The 15,121-nt window shown below is 46.8% G+C and overlaps 1 protein-coding gene across 7 annotated transcripts in view; it reads left to right on the top strand.

Annotated features, from left to right (window-relative positions):
• SH3PXD2A (SH3 and PX domains 2A) overlaps positions 1-15,121 on the top strand; it is a 351,487-nt gene that overhangs the window by 311,254 nt on the left and 25,112 nt on the right. For 3 of the 7 annotated variants that reach the window (XM_069098879.1, XM_069098877.1, XM_069098882.1), the window contains 2 exons: positions 2,579-2,662; positions 9,344-9,461. In XM_069098879.1, coding sequence (XP_068954980.1) covers positions 2,579-2,662; positions 9,344-9,461 — 202 coding nt within the window. The remainder of the gene's footprint in view (positions 1-2,578; positions 2,663-9,343; positions 9,462-15,121) is intronic. The other 4 variants (XM_069098880.1, XM_069098883.1, XM_069098878.1 and 1 more) reach the window with 3 other exon arrangements.

The raw sequence follows: 15,121 nt of genomic DNA, 5'->3' as shown, positions 1-15,121 counted from the left end.
ATGTCCTTCTAAGGAAGATGTTTTTCAGGAATCCAAATGTTTTTGCTTGTTTGTTTACCGTGTAAAGCCAAAGTTTTCCATTGGCCATAAGTAGTCCTGTAGCAGTGCCTGAGAATAATAATAATAATTCTCACACTTTGATTTAAAGATTTATAAAATATGATCCTCACAACAGGATAGTGAAGATGGTGTTACAAATATTATTATCTTCATTTCTGAGTGGAGGAAACTGAGGCCCAGATGTTAATCAGTCATCAAGCAAGCCATTTATTAAGTAACTGCCATATCATAGCCTAGCATTGTGCTAGGTGCTGAGGATACAGAGGCAAAATGCAAAAACTTCCTTCAAAGAGTTTACTTCTATCAGGGAAAACAACAGTACACACACATATAGAGAAATACAAAGTGTATACTAAGTAAATGAAAGGTAATTTTGATGGAGAGACACACTAGCAGCTGGTACTAGAGAGAGTGGGGGGGTTGGGACATGCCCCATAGTAGAAGCAGAGCTTGTGCAGAATTTTGGAGGAAGGTAAGGAGTCTGAGAGGTGGCGGTAAGGGCATAGTGCATTTCAGGCAGGTAGGCCAAGGCAAAGGTATGCAGACGGGAGACGGGATATTGTGTGTGAGGAACATGTCTGCTGTCACTGGGTAGTAAATGTTGAACACAGACCTCCTGACTACCACTTCATACCACTCTGACTCCTACTGGGAGTCATATAGTTTTTTCTGAGTTTGGGCTTAAATAGAGTACTTGAGGAACAAAGCTGGGGGGGGGGGGCAGAGCGAATAGCAGGACTTCAGGGTTAGGTCTTGAAAACCTCAGATTCACTGGAGTATGTGCCCCAAGGAAATTTTAACTACGGTAGTGCAGAAACTCTGAACTATGTCCTGTGACCTTCAGTTGAAAGAAATGGAGAGCAACTAGCCTGGAGAAGAGAGTGATTTGGGGGGTTGGGGTGACAGAGGGGTCTGATGACTGCCTTTGTGTATTTGAAGGACTGTTTCATGCAATAGGGATCAAGTTTATTCTGTGTGGTCCAGGGGGCAGCACTCTGACCAGTGGGGTTGGGTTCCTAGGAAAGTCTTCTAATCAGTACTGCCAGGAAGAACTATTTAATAGTTAGTGTCCAATAATGGGGTAGATTGACTGATGTGAGGTCGTGAATTTCTCATCACTGAAGGTCTTCAAGCAGACCCAGAGAGAGAAGTTGGTCTAGATGACCTCAAAGTTCCTTCCAACTCTCAAATCCTATTCATTTATCTGCCCTTTAATCCTCCCATCTGTGAAATCCTTCCCTGGACTATGGGGGAACTGGAGCCTCAGTGCATCTCAACATAATCCCTACTACCCTACACCCCATGACTTCCTAGCCTTTCCACACCTCCATCTAGTTCAGTGTAAGAGGCTTTTATATTGTGCACCTACCTTGTGTTAGCCTTGTCCTTTAGCCCTACTGTGGAAGTGAAAATCTGGTCACTTTCATGAGAAGACCAGGATTTATCTAATCAATAATTCAATCAGTCAACAAGCCTGTATTAAGCACTTATATATGGCAGTCACTATAATGAATGCTTTAGATGTGAAGAAAGATAAATCCGTGGTTACTGTTCTCATGGAATTTATATTCTAGTGAGGAAGACATCATGTAAATAAATGTGTACATACATAATATATAGATGGAAGGTAATCTCAAGAGGGAAGACTCTGACCTAAAACTTGGTACATACACCTCCCTCACCCCCCAAGTACCCAGTATAGCATCTCAAACACCTTAGACTCTTCTTTAATGTTTGTCGTCCCTGATCTTGGGATGCTGACTGTAGTAGAGAAGACAAGACTTAAAGGCATGAAGACAATTAGTAAACGGTGCACAGCAAGTTCTGATTAGAAACTGTGTGACCCTGGGCAAATCCCTTTACCTCTCTGGGCCTCAGTTTTCTCCACAACATGGGAGTAAGTGAACTAGATGGTTTCTAAGTTTCCTTTAAGTACTAATTTTCTGAGTCTTCATGAGAAAAATCTCATCTCCCAGAATCATGAGGAATCACTGATAGCAATCTAGAAAACTGGGCCCTGGCAAAGGGAGATTGGCCTCGAGCATTTTCTGCCAGTGAAGGAGAGTGAAGGGATGAAGGGCGTGGTTAAAAAAAAACAATTGCAAAAATCAAACAAAGGCCATCTTGTTCAGGCACTGCTTCTGAAATCCAGGTCAGGGAAGGAAAGGGTAGACAACTATTGCAATGAATGTATTTCACTTCAATCTGGGGAGGAAAATACTCTTCCCCAGTCCATCCCAAGGCCCATGGTCTGTCTGGCTTTGCATTTTGTTTTTTTTTTTTTCTTTTTGCTTTTGTTCTGATTTTCTCATTATGCAAACCAAGTCTTCAGGTGTTTCCATTCTACATGGCTGTCTGAGTTTGTCCCCTGTGTGTCCCATCTGACCATTCCCCTTGAGCTGTGACCTCTCCCTCCCTCCCTGCCCATCTCATTATCATTTTCATTCTCTCCACCCTCCCCTACCCCTCACCCCGGTTTTTGTTTTCTCTGCCTCGCCATCACCATCTCCCCCATCAGTGTCTAAGAGACGCAAGGCCCACCTGCGGCGTCTGGATCGGCGGTGGACGCTGGGCGGGATAGTCAACAGGCAGCAGAGTCGAGGTGATTTGGGGCATGGGTGGCTGCAGAGGGTCTGGTCACTGCTTCACCTAACTGTTGGGCTGAGAGCAATATAATCAGCACTGGCAACTCTTCGCTTCCTCTGGGACCAACCCAAATGGTGTGCTCCCTAACACATGCTCACCTGCCTCTGTCCTCTCTGCTGTGGGGCTAGGGAACGGGGCTTGGAGGGAAGGAAGTGGGGCTTCTGGAGATCTGGGGAATGAAAAGTGGGGCTGCCCCAACTGCTTCTTGGGAAAGAAATGGTTACTGTGGACTATGCCTGATCTGGTTCAGCCTGAACAGCTCTCAAGAAGCAATTGTGGGAGTCCCACAGTGGGCAGGGGAGACCACCCAGGGGCCCAGCAGCTTGAAAGAGCTGAATGTTTCAGCCTCTGGAGGCATTTTGGCCACTTCTCCTGGACCTCCTATTAGAGAACTGTCCTCATCTGTTGGTCCTCTAATAAACCCTAGCTTCTCACATGGGTGCTTTGAACCATTGTCAGTCCTAAGTGCCAATCTGTGCCCCAGCAAGCCTCAGGAAAATTAAGAAGGGTACAAACCTCCAGGTCAAATCTGGAAAGAATACATTTCTATCACAGCAACTACAAATTCTGCTACAGAACAAGTCATAAGAAAATGCTAGTCCAATTCGGAGCCCACTTATTTCTCTCAATATTGCATATAGCAAAACTTCATCTGTAATTATTGAAATACCCTCATTAAAGTTTATTGTAAACAGGCTTGGCCTAAATTGCATTCCCAAGAGCCTGTTCAGAATCCTTCTGACCACCTTAGATGGAACCCAGGGACCACAAGGAGCAAAACTGCCAAAATGTATTCCTTCTGTGTGCACTACTCCTGCCCCCACTCCCCATCAATAGCAGTGGCTTCCTTTCTCATAGGTGTGTCTCAGGAAGCTGGGGTCTGGTGGAATAATTATTCAGAGGGGTTCAGAGTTTCTAGGTTGTGCAGTCTCTGATACTCAACCTTTCTGTGCCAGTCTCCACTTCTGTCAACTCACGGACCCTTCCCCCCACCCCCCCAGAGGAATGGCATAGTGCCGGAGAAGTTCACTTATGCCCTTTTGTAAAGGCTTAGCAGGAAAACTTAGGTGGAGAGTCCCCATGACCCTTTTTGGATAGTGGGAAACCTTGGTGTCCTCTCAAACAATGGCCCCTTTCCCAAAGAGAGAGAGAGGGTGGCTACTCTGAGTCTTCTTGGAGCGGGCTCACCCGAGAGCAAAAAGAGTTCATTTTCATATACACCCTCAAACCAACAACCATCTGTTCTTCCACCTTAGGCCCCTCAGGAGCTGGGTGAGTGCTAGAAGTTCAGGGATAAGCTACATGGAAGGGAGAAGGGGATGCGCACTGGAATTTAGGCAACTCTGGAGATGTTTCCTGGTTTCATTAGCTGGAGCTGAGCATCCCACTGACCTCTTGTGCAGTGGACACAGCTTGAGCTTGGAGTCATAAAGACAGGCCATACCCAGGTCAGTTTTTTGGGAGTGAAGACCCAATGGCATGGGCCAGAGATCTCTCCATGAAGCTAGACTGTCCAGTGACAGGGCCAGCCCTACAATTTCTCTGTGGATTGTTGGTACCCCAGATAAAATAAAAATATTGCCACGAATGTGCACCATTTGGGATGCCCCTGAATGCATGGTGCCCTGGGATACTGCCCAGTTTACTAGGATCTAGTTCGCCCTGTGCACATGAATTGGAGGAGGATGGACTGAAATCTGATAACAGGGCCTATGAAAGTCCCCTAAAAAATCAAACCATCAATGGAAAAATGCACTGGGGAGAAAGGACTGAAATCCAGTTAACAGGCCAAGATAACTTCCCCAAGAAGCCGAGTCATATGAAAAGTGGTGTACTGGGAAGAAGAGACTGAAATCCAGTAATGAGGGCCCCAGGATGACCCAAGGCCCTTTCCCAAAGCAGAGGAATTTGGGGAATAGACCAAAAACAACCCCAGCAACAGCCCAGAAAGACATAGCTCCTCCCACAGGACACCAAGAGAGCAGTCTGGCCCAGCCCACAGCTGACCCCTTTTCTTTCTGAGCTTGTGAAAGCAAACTTGTCCAAGTCAGCTCCGTTAGTCCTGGTTCCAGGACTCGAAACAACCCAGCTTCACACAGTTGGACTCCAGCACCTCGGCCTCCCGTGCTTGTTTTTCTTTCTCACCGGGATTCAGAGCAAAGAAATGAAACTGCTTTTCTCTCCAGCCTGTTAAAAGCAGAGGAGTTCCCTCCTCAAAATGTACTCACACACACCCAACTAGATCAACATAACCATGGAAAGACAGCCACACTTGGGATGATCTATGTGCAAATATCTGTAAAGAATTATTATTAATTGCTATTATTATAATAGCTGCGCTGCTGCCCCCCTAACACACAGAGGTACAAATACATATATACAGTTCCTCAGACATATACCTTTAACTATATTTACACAACACACAAACACATCCACATTCATTCATGCTATACAACCCCATGCCACAAACTCTACATATGATAATCCATGACTTCCCCTCCCACCTGAATCCTGGTCTCTGATGGCATTTCTTTACATAGGCCCATCCTTGCACAGTCAAAGAAACTACATATTCAGGAACCCACTATTCCAAACAAATGTGCGCACACAAACCCATACATACTACAACTATACATATCCAGCCATTCCTCCAGTTCCACGAAGGCCTATGCAACTTAAGCATGCACATAGATACCTTTGCAGGCATACACATGGAGACACGCATACACAGACATAGACAGCAAGCACTCCCCAGGCATTAGACTCACAAGGTTAAACTGATTTAACCAGAATGGAAAATCCTGCTAAGTGTGTTGGGGGACCGGTTTGTTGAGAACAGCCCTAGGGGGTGGGAGGGAGGGAGGGAGGGAGGCAGGCAGGCAGACAGGCATGGGGGGAGCTGAGCAAGAGAGAAACAGGACTTTCCTCGAGGGGCCTCCATCAGGCCTTTGTTAAGGGGCCATTGGAATGAAGAGGCCTCTTTTTTCAGCAGAGGCTGAGTAAGTTGTGGGGGCCGGGAAGGGAATGGGGGAGATTGCTGACGGAGGGGAAAGTGTCTGGAAAGAGAAGTCTTCTGTGGTTTGGAAAATGCACAACTCTCCAGCCATGTTTGGCTCCCTAACCTAAACTGGGGCCATTCTGTGCTCCCCCTCTCACCCTCCCTCCACCCTTGGCAAGCTCAATGCCTGGTGAGCCGGGTGGCCGGCAGCAGAGGGACTGTTACCTCATGCCTGAGTATAGGTGTGACAATGTTCTTCAAGCCTCCAGGAAGGAGCTTGGGAGAGCCTAATTGCTTGAGTCACCTTTCTAACAAAGGCATATTTTCAGGAGAAAAAGGCTGAGTGACCTTGCAGTGCAGTTACGTCTGTGGATCACTGGGTCCTCTGCTTCTCCAGGTTTCTTAGGCAAGCCTACAAAAGAGCTTTGTGGTTTTTGCTCTCTTGGAGTATTGGATTCCCTGCTCTTCCATTCTTCTCTTCCCCACCCCAATCCCTACCACGGGGGCCGGTGAGTTTGGGACCATAGGGGTCTTAGGTAGCTATGGAGGCACAGATGGTGCCTTTTGCTTTTGCAACTTTTGCTGACTCTCAGGCCAACATCTGGGAGGAGGTAGAATCCCTCCCTTCCTCCTCCCCTTCACAAAGGGAGGCAGGGGCCAAATAAGAGACTGTGGGGAAAGTGCATTGCAAATGTTAAAGCTGGGCAGGTCATCCAGTCTTACCAAGCCTAGAACTCATGTCAGGTAAGGAGCTGCTATTCCTTCACCAAAGAACTCCTGACTACTTTTCCAGTCCTTCTACCTAAGAGTACAAACAGCAACTTGATGTAGTCGAAGTGGCCAACATCTTAAGTTAATTCCCCAGACTTGTATGATGATGGAGGGTCAAGAGAAAGCTCATTCTTCTGTAACAGTTGACCTAGCTCCTTGCCTTCTATAGAAGGGAGCCATTATCATTTGGGGACTAGAGCAGATGCTGACTTTGGAGGCCATGTATCTACATAAGATACCGTTACTCTGCCAACCTGGCCCCCTAGCCATCCTCCTCCACACCCCCCCCCTCACTAAAAGAGAGGAGTGGTTGTGATTTTAAAAAATTAGTTGTTGTTGTTTTTTTTGCTGTGAAAGCAACTCTGCAGAGGGAAACTTTAATGATGGCTTCCTGTTCAGGACCACAGGCTTTTAAAAATAGCATGACTAAACAAAGGCACCATGTGGAGAGGACCTCGCCCATCCCTAACCTCGGAACTTTGGATCATGGGACCCAGCCCTGCCCCTCCGGGCCCTGTAGTTGTCCAACATTTGCCCTCACCATCCCCTCCCCCTCTATAGCAACTGGGAGAAAGAAAGAAAAGAAGGTCCTGTTGGAAAGATGAGATGTTCCAGGCAAGAAGTCATTGAGTGGAGAGGATCAGAGCTATAACATTGAACTTCTGAAAGATCCAAGTTGGAATTTGGCACATGTAGACTTCTCTCATGCTTCCTTGGCCTCTCTCCCTAGCCAGGTTGGACCAGAAACTTTCCAGAAGCAAGGCTTCTCCAAAGACAGAACCTATATTGAGTGGAGAGGAAGAGCCCAAAACACTGGTGGTTGGGGTGGAGGGAGACAGGAGCATCTGCTTTCAAAAAAAAAAAAGATTACTTTCTAGGAGTGTGGGGAAGCCAAAGGGTGTCCTCAGCACAGACTAACCAAGGGCAATTTACTCCAGCATGGTTCTGGGTCCCAGCCACAATGACGAAAGTTGTCTCCTAAAACAGGGCCACCAGCTCCATTCCCCAACCCCATTCTCTGAGCAGATAACCAGCTGAAGATGAAGACAGAGGCCCTAAACAGGAAACAGGAGTGGCAATTTTCATTCCGGTCAGCAGAACTTTGGATAGCCCTTTCCATGCTGGTCAGGATAAGAAGCCCAAGAGGGTGATTTTCATGCCTGTAAAGAGGACTCAAGAAGGTTGTATTTTCTTCTTGAGCCTGTCCACTATCAGCTTGTTCTTCAGTCCTCATTTGACATGGCCAGTTGCCTACAGATGGACCAGCCAAAGAGAGATCTAAATCAGTTCAACTCCCAAAGGGCAACGGCCCTGTGGCACCATGCTCCTTTCCCCGACTCTGTCTTTAACTCTCCATACACCTTACTCTCTGATCATGAGGAATGGAAACTTGAGTGGCTGCTTCTAGGGGAGCGAGCCCTTCTTAATAGATTTTTTTGTTCTAAGTTGTTCTCCCAAGGCAAGTGACTCGGCACCCTTGCCTAGTCCTCACTGTTCTAATCCTAGCCTTCAGAAGGGCCTACACTATGACTCCTAGGATCTCTCAAGGCTAGGGAGGAGTTGAGCCAGGCTTTCTGCAGTTGGCTGATGTGGACTGAACAAACAGGACCAAGTCTGAGGATTATCCAACTCAGGAAAGGTGAGGAAAGGAGGTGATTAGACTGTCTTCCTCCATTTCATAGCCATCCCTGGGATACTGCTTGTAGGAGAGGAAAAGGAAGTAATGTCCCTGAAATACTTTATATGATTGAGAAAAGGCTAAAAGATGAGAACCATTTATGTCTCCTTCTTTATGATAGTCTTGGTTTAAGTTAATTTCTACGTCCCACATGAGTCCACCTAATGAGTCCCTAGGCCTTACTACCAATGCCTCTGTGATCACTCCATTTCAGCAAGCTAGCAGACTAGAACTTGGAGGAGGGATGCTGGAGTCACAGGTGTATTGTTAACACATAATGATTGGAGCCCACTACTATAGATTTCAATTATTTTTTTAAAAACTTGTCATTTCTCTTTACAAAGAGAAATGTCACAATGTCATTAGGCCACCCACCCCCAATTTGTAATGTTGGTAATACTGTTCCTGTAGAACTAATTGTCCCTTGTAATATTATTTTACCTAATGAGTTTTTGTGGAAGCTGTTAGTGAAATTAACTTATATGTAAATTAATGCTTATACAGTGCTAGTCTGTATGGCCCAGACAAAGTAATAGGGGCTTGTAGGGAGGACAAACTCACTGAAGTAAGGAGCCTTGAAGGATGGATACAGTTTGGATAAGTGGAAGGAGGCAGAGAATATTCCAGATGGGCAGAGGAGGCAGAAATGAGTAATTTTGTGCAGGGCCTGGTAAGGAGACACGGCTTACTGGATTGGAGTTGACCTGTTGTGAAGGAGGGGAAGATAAGGCTAGAGCTATCGAAGGGCATTACCAAGTATCTTCCTGCTGTGCGGTGGCAGGGCGGGAAGTGGGGGATGGAGGTCTATAATAGGATTCACCAAATAGGTTCCAGGCAGCCCCTGGCAACACTACTCGCACTCAGCTACCCAAGGAGCCAATTGGCTCTCAGTCCCTTCGGCTGCCCTCCAGTGCTGTCAGATCAGGGAGGCTGGGGGAGCCAGCTTTGTTCTTCCAATTTCCCCTATCCTTCAGGTGGGAACAAGCCCTCATGGTCCCTCATCTCAGCCCCCAGGGTTCAGTCTTTATACCTGCTCCACCACCCTAAGGCCCGAGATTGACCTTCAAGTTCCTGGGTTTGAGGAGGGGGTAGGCAATGCTTTGGGGAAGGAACAAAGGAGGTTGGGGAGAGATTGTTGTTCGTGGACCCAATAATGACTGTGCCTCTCAAATCCATTCCTTTCGTGCCAGAAGAGAAGTATATCACAGTGCAGCCGTACACCAGCCAGAGCAAAGATGAGATTGGGTTTGAGAAGGGGGTCACTGTGGAGGTGATCCAGAAGAACCTAGAAGGCTGGTGGTACATCAGGTAATGTGCTTCCTTTAGCCCGGAGGGCTGTACACCCTGCGTTTTATTACCCTCTGTTTCTAAAGACAGAGCAGAGAAAAACCAGAAGGCTTGCTTCTTACACTCTCCCCTTTTCCCTTCCCTTCCCCCTCCCCTGCTGCAGAGTGGGTGTCAGATGGTAATCAGTTATTAACTGCAGCCTGTTGTAGGGGCCTGGATGTGGGGGGTGTTGGCAGATGGAGCCTGGAGATCTGAAAGGTTTGACTAAACCTTGCTTATCTTGCAGATTTCCTTCCCTGGAGAGGAAAAAATAAATGGAGACCCAGCCACGGCCAAGTAGGGGCAGTGGTTTTAGCCTCTGGCGGGCTGGGCCAGGCTTATATAGGCTATGATGCAATTCCCTTGGCTTCACATCTGCAAGAAGGTTTCAGTGTGTCTGAGTTTGGTTTCCCGTGTCCAAACTGGGGCCATCTGGCGTCCCCTCTGACAAGGGCTGCCTGGGGCTCTAGGCCACAAGGGCCATGACACACTCAGTCCCAATTCCTGTACTCTCTGCTATAGAAAGCACATAGCCTGGCCGCCAGTTAATTGGAACACCAGCCAGTCACAGCTGACCCCAGGCTGAGGCTTTTCTCCTGCCCACCTTGAAGGAGCCAGGCTGGAACCTTGGAGGGGGGTTAAGCCCATCTGAAGTTTATAAGGAGCCGGGTCAGGCTACTCAAGGAAATCCTGAGCTGTTGGCCACCTAATGAAATGGGGCCCTCAAGGAGGAATAGGATGTCCCAAGACTGGCACTGGGACATGGCCAGAGAGCTATAGGCATGTAGCTGAGTAGCTGAAGTTGAGGTCAAAGGCAAACCACATAGATCATGGATTGTCAGAGCTGGAAAGGGGCCTTTTCACAAAGAGAATCTATCACCCAGTGACAGGGGGAATGACTTGCCTAGAATCACACAAGTTAATGATGGATCTCTGATATTCTGACTCTTAGGACATTGAGACAGGAATGTGAGTCAATTCTAGCAGACTCTTAATTTAGATGACTGTGCGGGACTTCTCCCTGGACCCCCATGATACCACCCAGTGACCACAGAATCATAGAATGGCAGAGATCAGTTAGTCTAGTCTCCTTATTTTTTCATTTGGGGAAACTGAGGCTCCCAAAATCTTAGATGACTCCTTGCCTACAGCTACATATCATGGTGGTGGCAGAATCAGGACTTCTGACTCCAAAACTCTTGTTCTCTTTGCTCCCTAACACCACCATCTAGTGACATCTTGTGAGTGAGAGTCATCAGGGACCCTGAGGCAAAAGACCCCTAGAAGGTCTTCTCTGAGCATCCTACCGTGTTTCCCCGATAATAAGACACTGTCTTATTATATTTTTTTGGACAGAAAAACACCAGAGGGCTTATTTTCAGGGGAGGGCTTATTTTAATGAACATTGACAGCAATTTTAATAAACAGGTAAATGTGAACCAAAAAATGTACCTTTATTCAATAAGCAAATCACTGGGGAAGAACAGGATGATGCATTCACTGCTGCAGCTCTGATTGGATGCAGCTCGGAGCGCGGCGTGCGTTTCACCCGGGGGGGGGGGCAGTGCATACAGAGGGTACCGTAATGTAGCATGTAGCGTAGGGGATCACCTTCACTATAGTAGCAATCTCAATAGGGCTTATTTTAGAGGAATCTTACACAGCAAGGGGAGGGCTTATTTTCGGGATAGGTCTTATTATCGGGGAAACACGGTAGGTAACTGACTGTCTGATTGACAAGCAAATGATTCATTCATGTCTTTGCAGATCATATCTTTTCTTTTCTTGAGGCCTCTGTCTCTTAGAAAGGAACCTTTCCTTGGAGACTGACTTAGTTCAAGATAACAAGGAAACACAGCTCTGTGCAGATAATTCTGCTTAGTCTGCCATTCACTGAACTTTGCTTAGATTGGCAGAGAAGTTCCCCTGAAACTTCTGGGCCCAGCAATCAGTTACCGAACCTACTTTAAATGTGTATGGGCGCCACCTACCTTTCAGGCCCCCATCTACTCTTCCCTCCTCATAACATCCTGCCTATTAGAGATAAACATGGCACTCCTGTCCCTACACAGCTACGGTCTGTATGTGCTTGAAATTGTGTGCCTAGCAGTGGGGACTGGTTGTTCTGGGCCCTGCACACTCTCGCTCATCTACTGGTACGAATTGATGCATTCCATGAAGGCAGCTGGCAGGAAAGGCCTCCTCCTAGAGCCCAGGTTTCCTGATTTCTCATTCAGTGACCTTTCCACTATGCTACAGCTGCTTTCAGTTCAACTCAAAAGATATTTGTAGAATGCTTACTAAACACATGATAGCCAGAACTAACAGTGGGTCAATGGGCCTAGAACCTGAAGTAAGACTCAACCCAAAACAATGGTCCTTAACCTGGGTTCATGGACACCCTGCTCCCTACCCCCCCAAAGGGTCTGTGGTTAGATTTCAGGGGTCCATAAATTTGGAAAGGAAAAAGCAGTTAGTATTTATTTCCTCTGTAGTTCTAAGTATTTCATTTTCTGCACTAAAAACATTATTCTGAGAAGGGATTAAGAGGCTTCAGCAGACTGCCCAAGGGGTCCATGACCCAAACAAGGTTAAGAGCTTTTGACCTAAAAGAAACTTAGCTCAAGGGTGGGGAACCTGCGGCCTCAAGCCCACATGTGGACCTCTAGGTCCTCAAGTATGGCCCTTTAACTGAATCCAAACTTCACAGAACAAATCCCCTTAATTAAAGGATTTGTTCCTAAAACTTGGACTCAGTTAAAAGAACCTAGAAGATCACAGGTTCCCCACCTCTGGCCTAGCTTCTCTGGCCACACTGCAACTACCCAGGTAGGAATCTGAATTTAATACGATTTAATAGTCACCCCCCTAATCTCTGCCATAGACTGACACACTAGCACTGGCTTCTGAGTAACCCTTAAACTGATTGTAGGCTGACCTTCAATTCTGAACCCCAGCTAGCTTCTAATCTCAGCCACAGATTTACTCTAAGCCTGACCTCAGACTGACTGCTAACCAAGGCAAAGTACCAAAGTAGGTGACGCCTGTGACCATCTCTGGTGTGGCCCATCCTTCCTCTCTGTAATCTGTCACTGAAGCCAGGTTGTCTGACCATGTCCTATTCCCTCTTGCTCTCCAGGCTCTGTCTAATTAGTATCAGAGGCAGGATTTAAACCCAGGTCACCTGACCCCAGAGCCACTGTGATACTTACTGTGTGACCATGGGGAAGTGTTTTCTCTATCCTGGGCCTCAGTTTCCTCATTGGTAAAAATGAGGGAGGGTCAGACTAGAAGCCTTTGATCTTACCTGAGTTCCAGTGTGACCACAGACACTTACTAGCAGTGTGACCCTGGGCAAGTCACTTAACCTCAGCTTGCCTCGGTTTCCTCATCTGTAAAATGAGGATAAGAACAACAGCTGCCTCCCAGGGTTGTTATGAGGATCAATGAGATAAGAACTGTAAAGTTCTTAGCATAGTGCTCGGCACATAGTAGGTACTCTATACACACAGTAGGTGCCGTATACACATGTTAGCTGTTGTCCTCAGCCTATGGTAAGTTTTTTCTCATTCCCTGGTTGTCTAAGACAACACCACACCTGTGACCCTGATGTAGATACATTCCAGTAGCCTCTCCCTCCAGCACCAGGCTCAGACTTTAAGAAGGAACTTCCAATAGTCCAAAGGATTAGGAAGCAGCATCCTTACCCAGATTCTCTTTCTATTTCTAGATTCTCTTTGACTTGCTGTGTGACCTTTTCCTCTTCTCTGTGCCAGCCCCGTTTTCCCATCTATAAAGTGAGGGAACTAGATGAGACAATATCTTCCCAGCAGCCCTAGTGTTCTCTGGCTCTGTCCTACGAAGATCTGTTCCACCTTAAGAAGGCTGCCTCGGGCCCCCTTAAATGTGATTTCCCGACATTCCAGGCTCAGTGTTCATCCTCATTTCCTGTCTGTTGCTCCATCTCACTCCTTTTCCCCCCAGTTTCCTCCATCTCTGGAGGGATTCCAGGGCTCTCGAGCTGGAAAGCAGATGTGAAGGAGTCGGAGTCCAGATCAGATGCATGGAGACACTTCTGAATTCCCAGCCTGCCTTTGCTCTGTATTTACCTTTGTCACTGTAACTCTGGAGACAGAAATACATTTTGAGGCCTGTGAACAAGAGAAGAAAACCTAGGTCCTCATTATAATTCTGCCATGTGGATGGGCATCAGTTTCCTCTCCTGTAAAATGAGTATTGGACTAGATGATCTCTAAATCACCTTCTAGTTTTAACAGCCAGTGTTCTATTCAGGATCCCTTGGTAGAGCTATTCTAGAACAGAACTGTTCTGTGGGTGGGGATCTAGAGCTGGAATCTTGAGCATCTGGATATGCTCCTGTGCCTTTCTGTGATATGTGCTGAATCTCTCGGTTGACCCTTACAATCACAGGCTGACTTCTAATCTTGTACCTACCCTGGCCTTTAACTCCAGCCCTGGATTAACCCCTAACCTGTAACCACACTCATCCCTCCTAATCTCTGCCATAGACTGACCCGCTAGCACTGGCTTCTGAGTAACCCTTAAACTGATTGTAGGCTGACCTTCAATTCTGAACCCAAGCTAGCCTCTAATTTCAGCCACAGATTTCCTAAGCCTGGCCCCAGACTGACTGCTAACCAAGGCCTCCTACCAACACCTACCAAAGTAGACGACGCTTATGACCATCTCTGGTGTGGCCCATCCCTCCTCTCTGTAACCTGTCACTGAAGCCAGGTTGTTTGGCCATGTGCATAGATACCAGGCTAGGCCTGCTTTTGATGGAACCTCTGATGTAAGAAACTCAGACTAATACATTAATTTAGCGTCCCTGAGCCCAAACATGGAAGTGAATGCCTACATAAAAGGCCATGACAGGCATCCATATTTTCCTGTCCAGTGGTCAGGAAGCTTTTTGGGGGAGTAAAAACTTTCCTGTTCCAACAGTATTATTATTACAACTGACAGGAAAAGTAATACCTGACATTTCTATAATGCTTAATTTTTTTTCAAGAGCTTTCATTTCCATTATTTCATATTCATAACTTTCCATTATGGCACTTCTATGAGACAGGAAAGCAGGGATTATTCCCAGTTGACATATGAGAAAATTGAGGTTCAGAATAGTCAAATAATTTGTCCCAGTGCATATACAGACAGATAGGATTCAAACTCAGATGTCCTTACTCTTTGCTCAGGGCACTTTCTACCACAGAGTTCCAAAATGTTAAGCACAAACGTGGTCTCTTAGGTGACCTTCGGCAGGGTGGGACAAGGGTCCCCAGACCTGAATGACTTAGACCAGACTATTAGGGAGCCTGGGAAAGACTGACCCTCTCCCTTCCCTACCTGTGTCTTTCTGTCTTTAGAGGCCTGTAGATTTCAGGCTTTATGTCACCAAGGACATATTCATGGGGCAAATGCCTCCGCAGAGTGCCTGTGACTGTCTCTTTCATTGGAACCTTCAGGCTGTGTTGAGAAGAGGCCCAGGCTTGACCTCAGGAGACCTGACTCCTGGTTCCAGTTCTGCTTTCTCTGCACAGCCTTGAACCAATCACTTCCCCTTCTCTGGGCCTCAGTTTCCTCCTACATAAAGTGAAAAGGTTGGACTGCATGATCTGGAA

Source organism: Petaurus breviceps, unplaced genomic scaffold (genome assembly GCF_028583685.1).
Source record: "Petaurus breviceps papuanus isolate PSGF00001 unplaced genomic scaffold, PetGlider_PUasm1.0 37, whole genome shotgun sequence".
In the NCBI taxonomy this organism is placed as follows: Eukaryota; Metazoa; Chordata; class Mammalia; order Diprotodontia; family Petauridae; genus Petaurus; species Petaurus breviceps.
The sequence above is the reverse complement of the archived record's forward strand: the minus strand, read 5'-3'. Positions and strand labels throughout refer to the sequence as shown.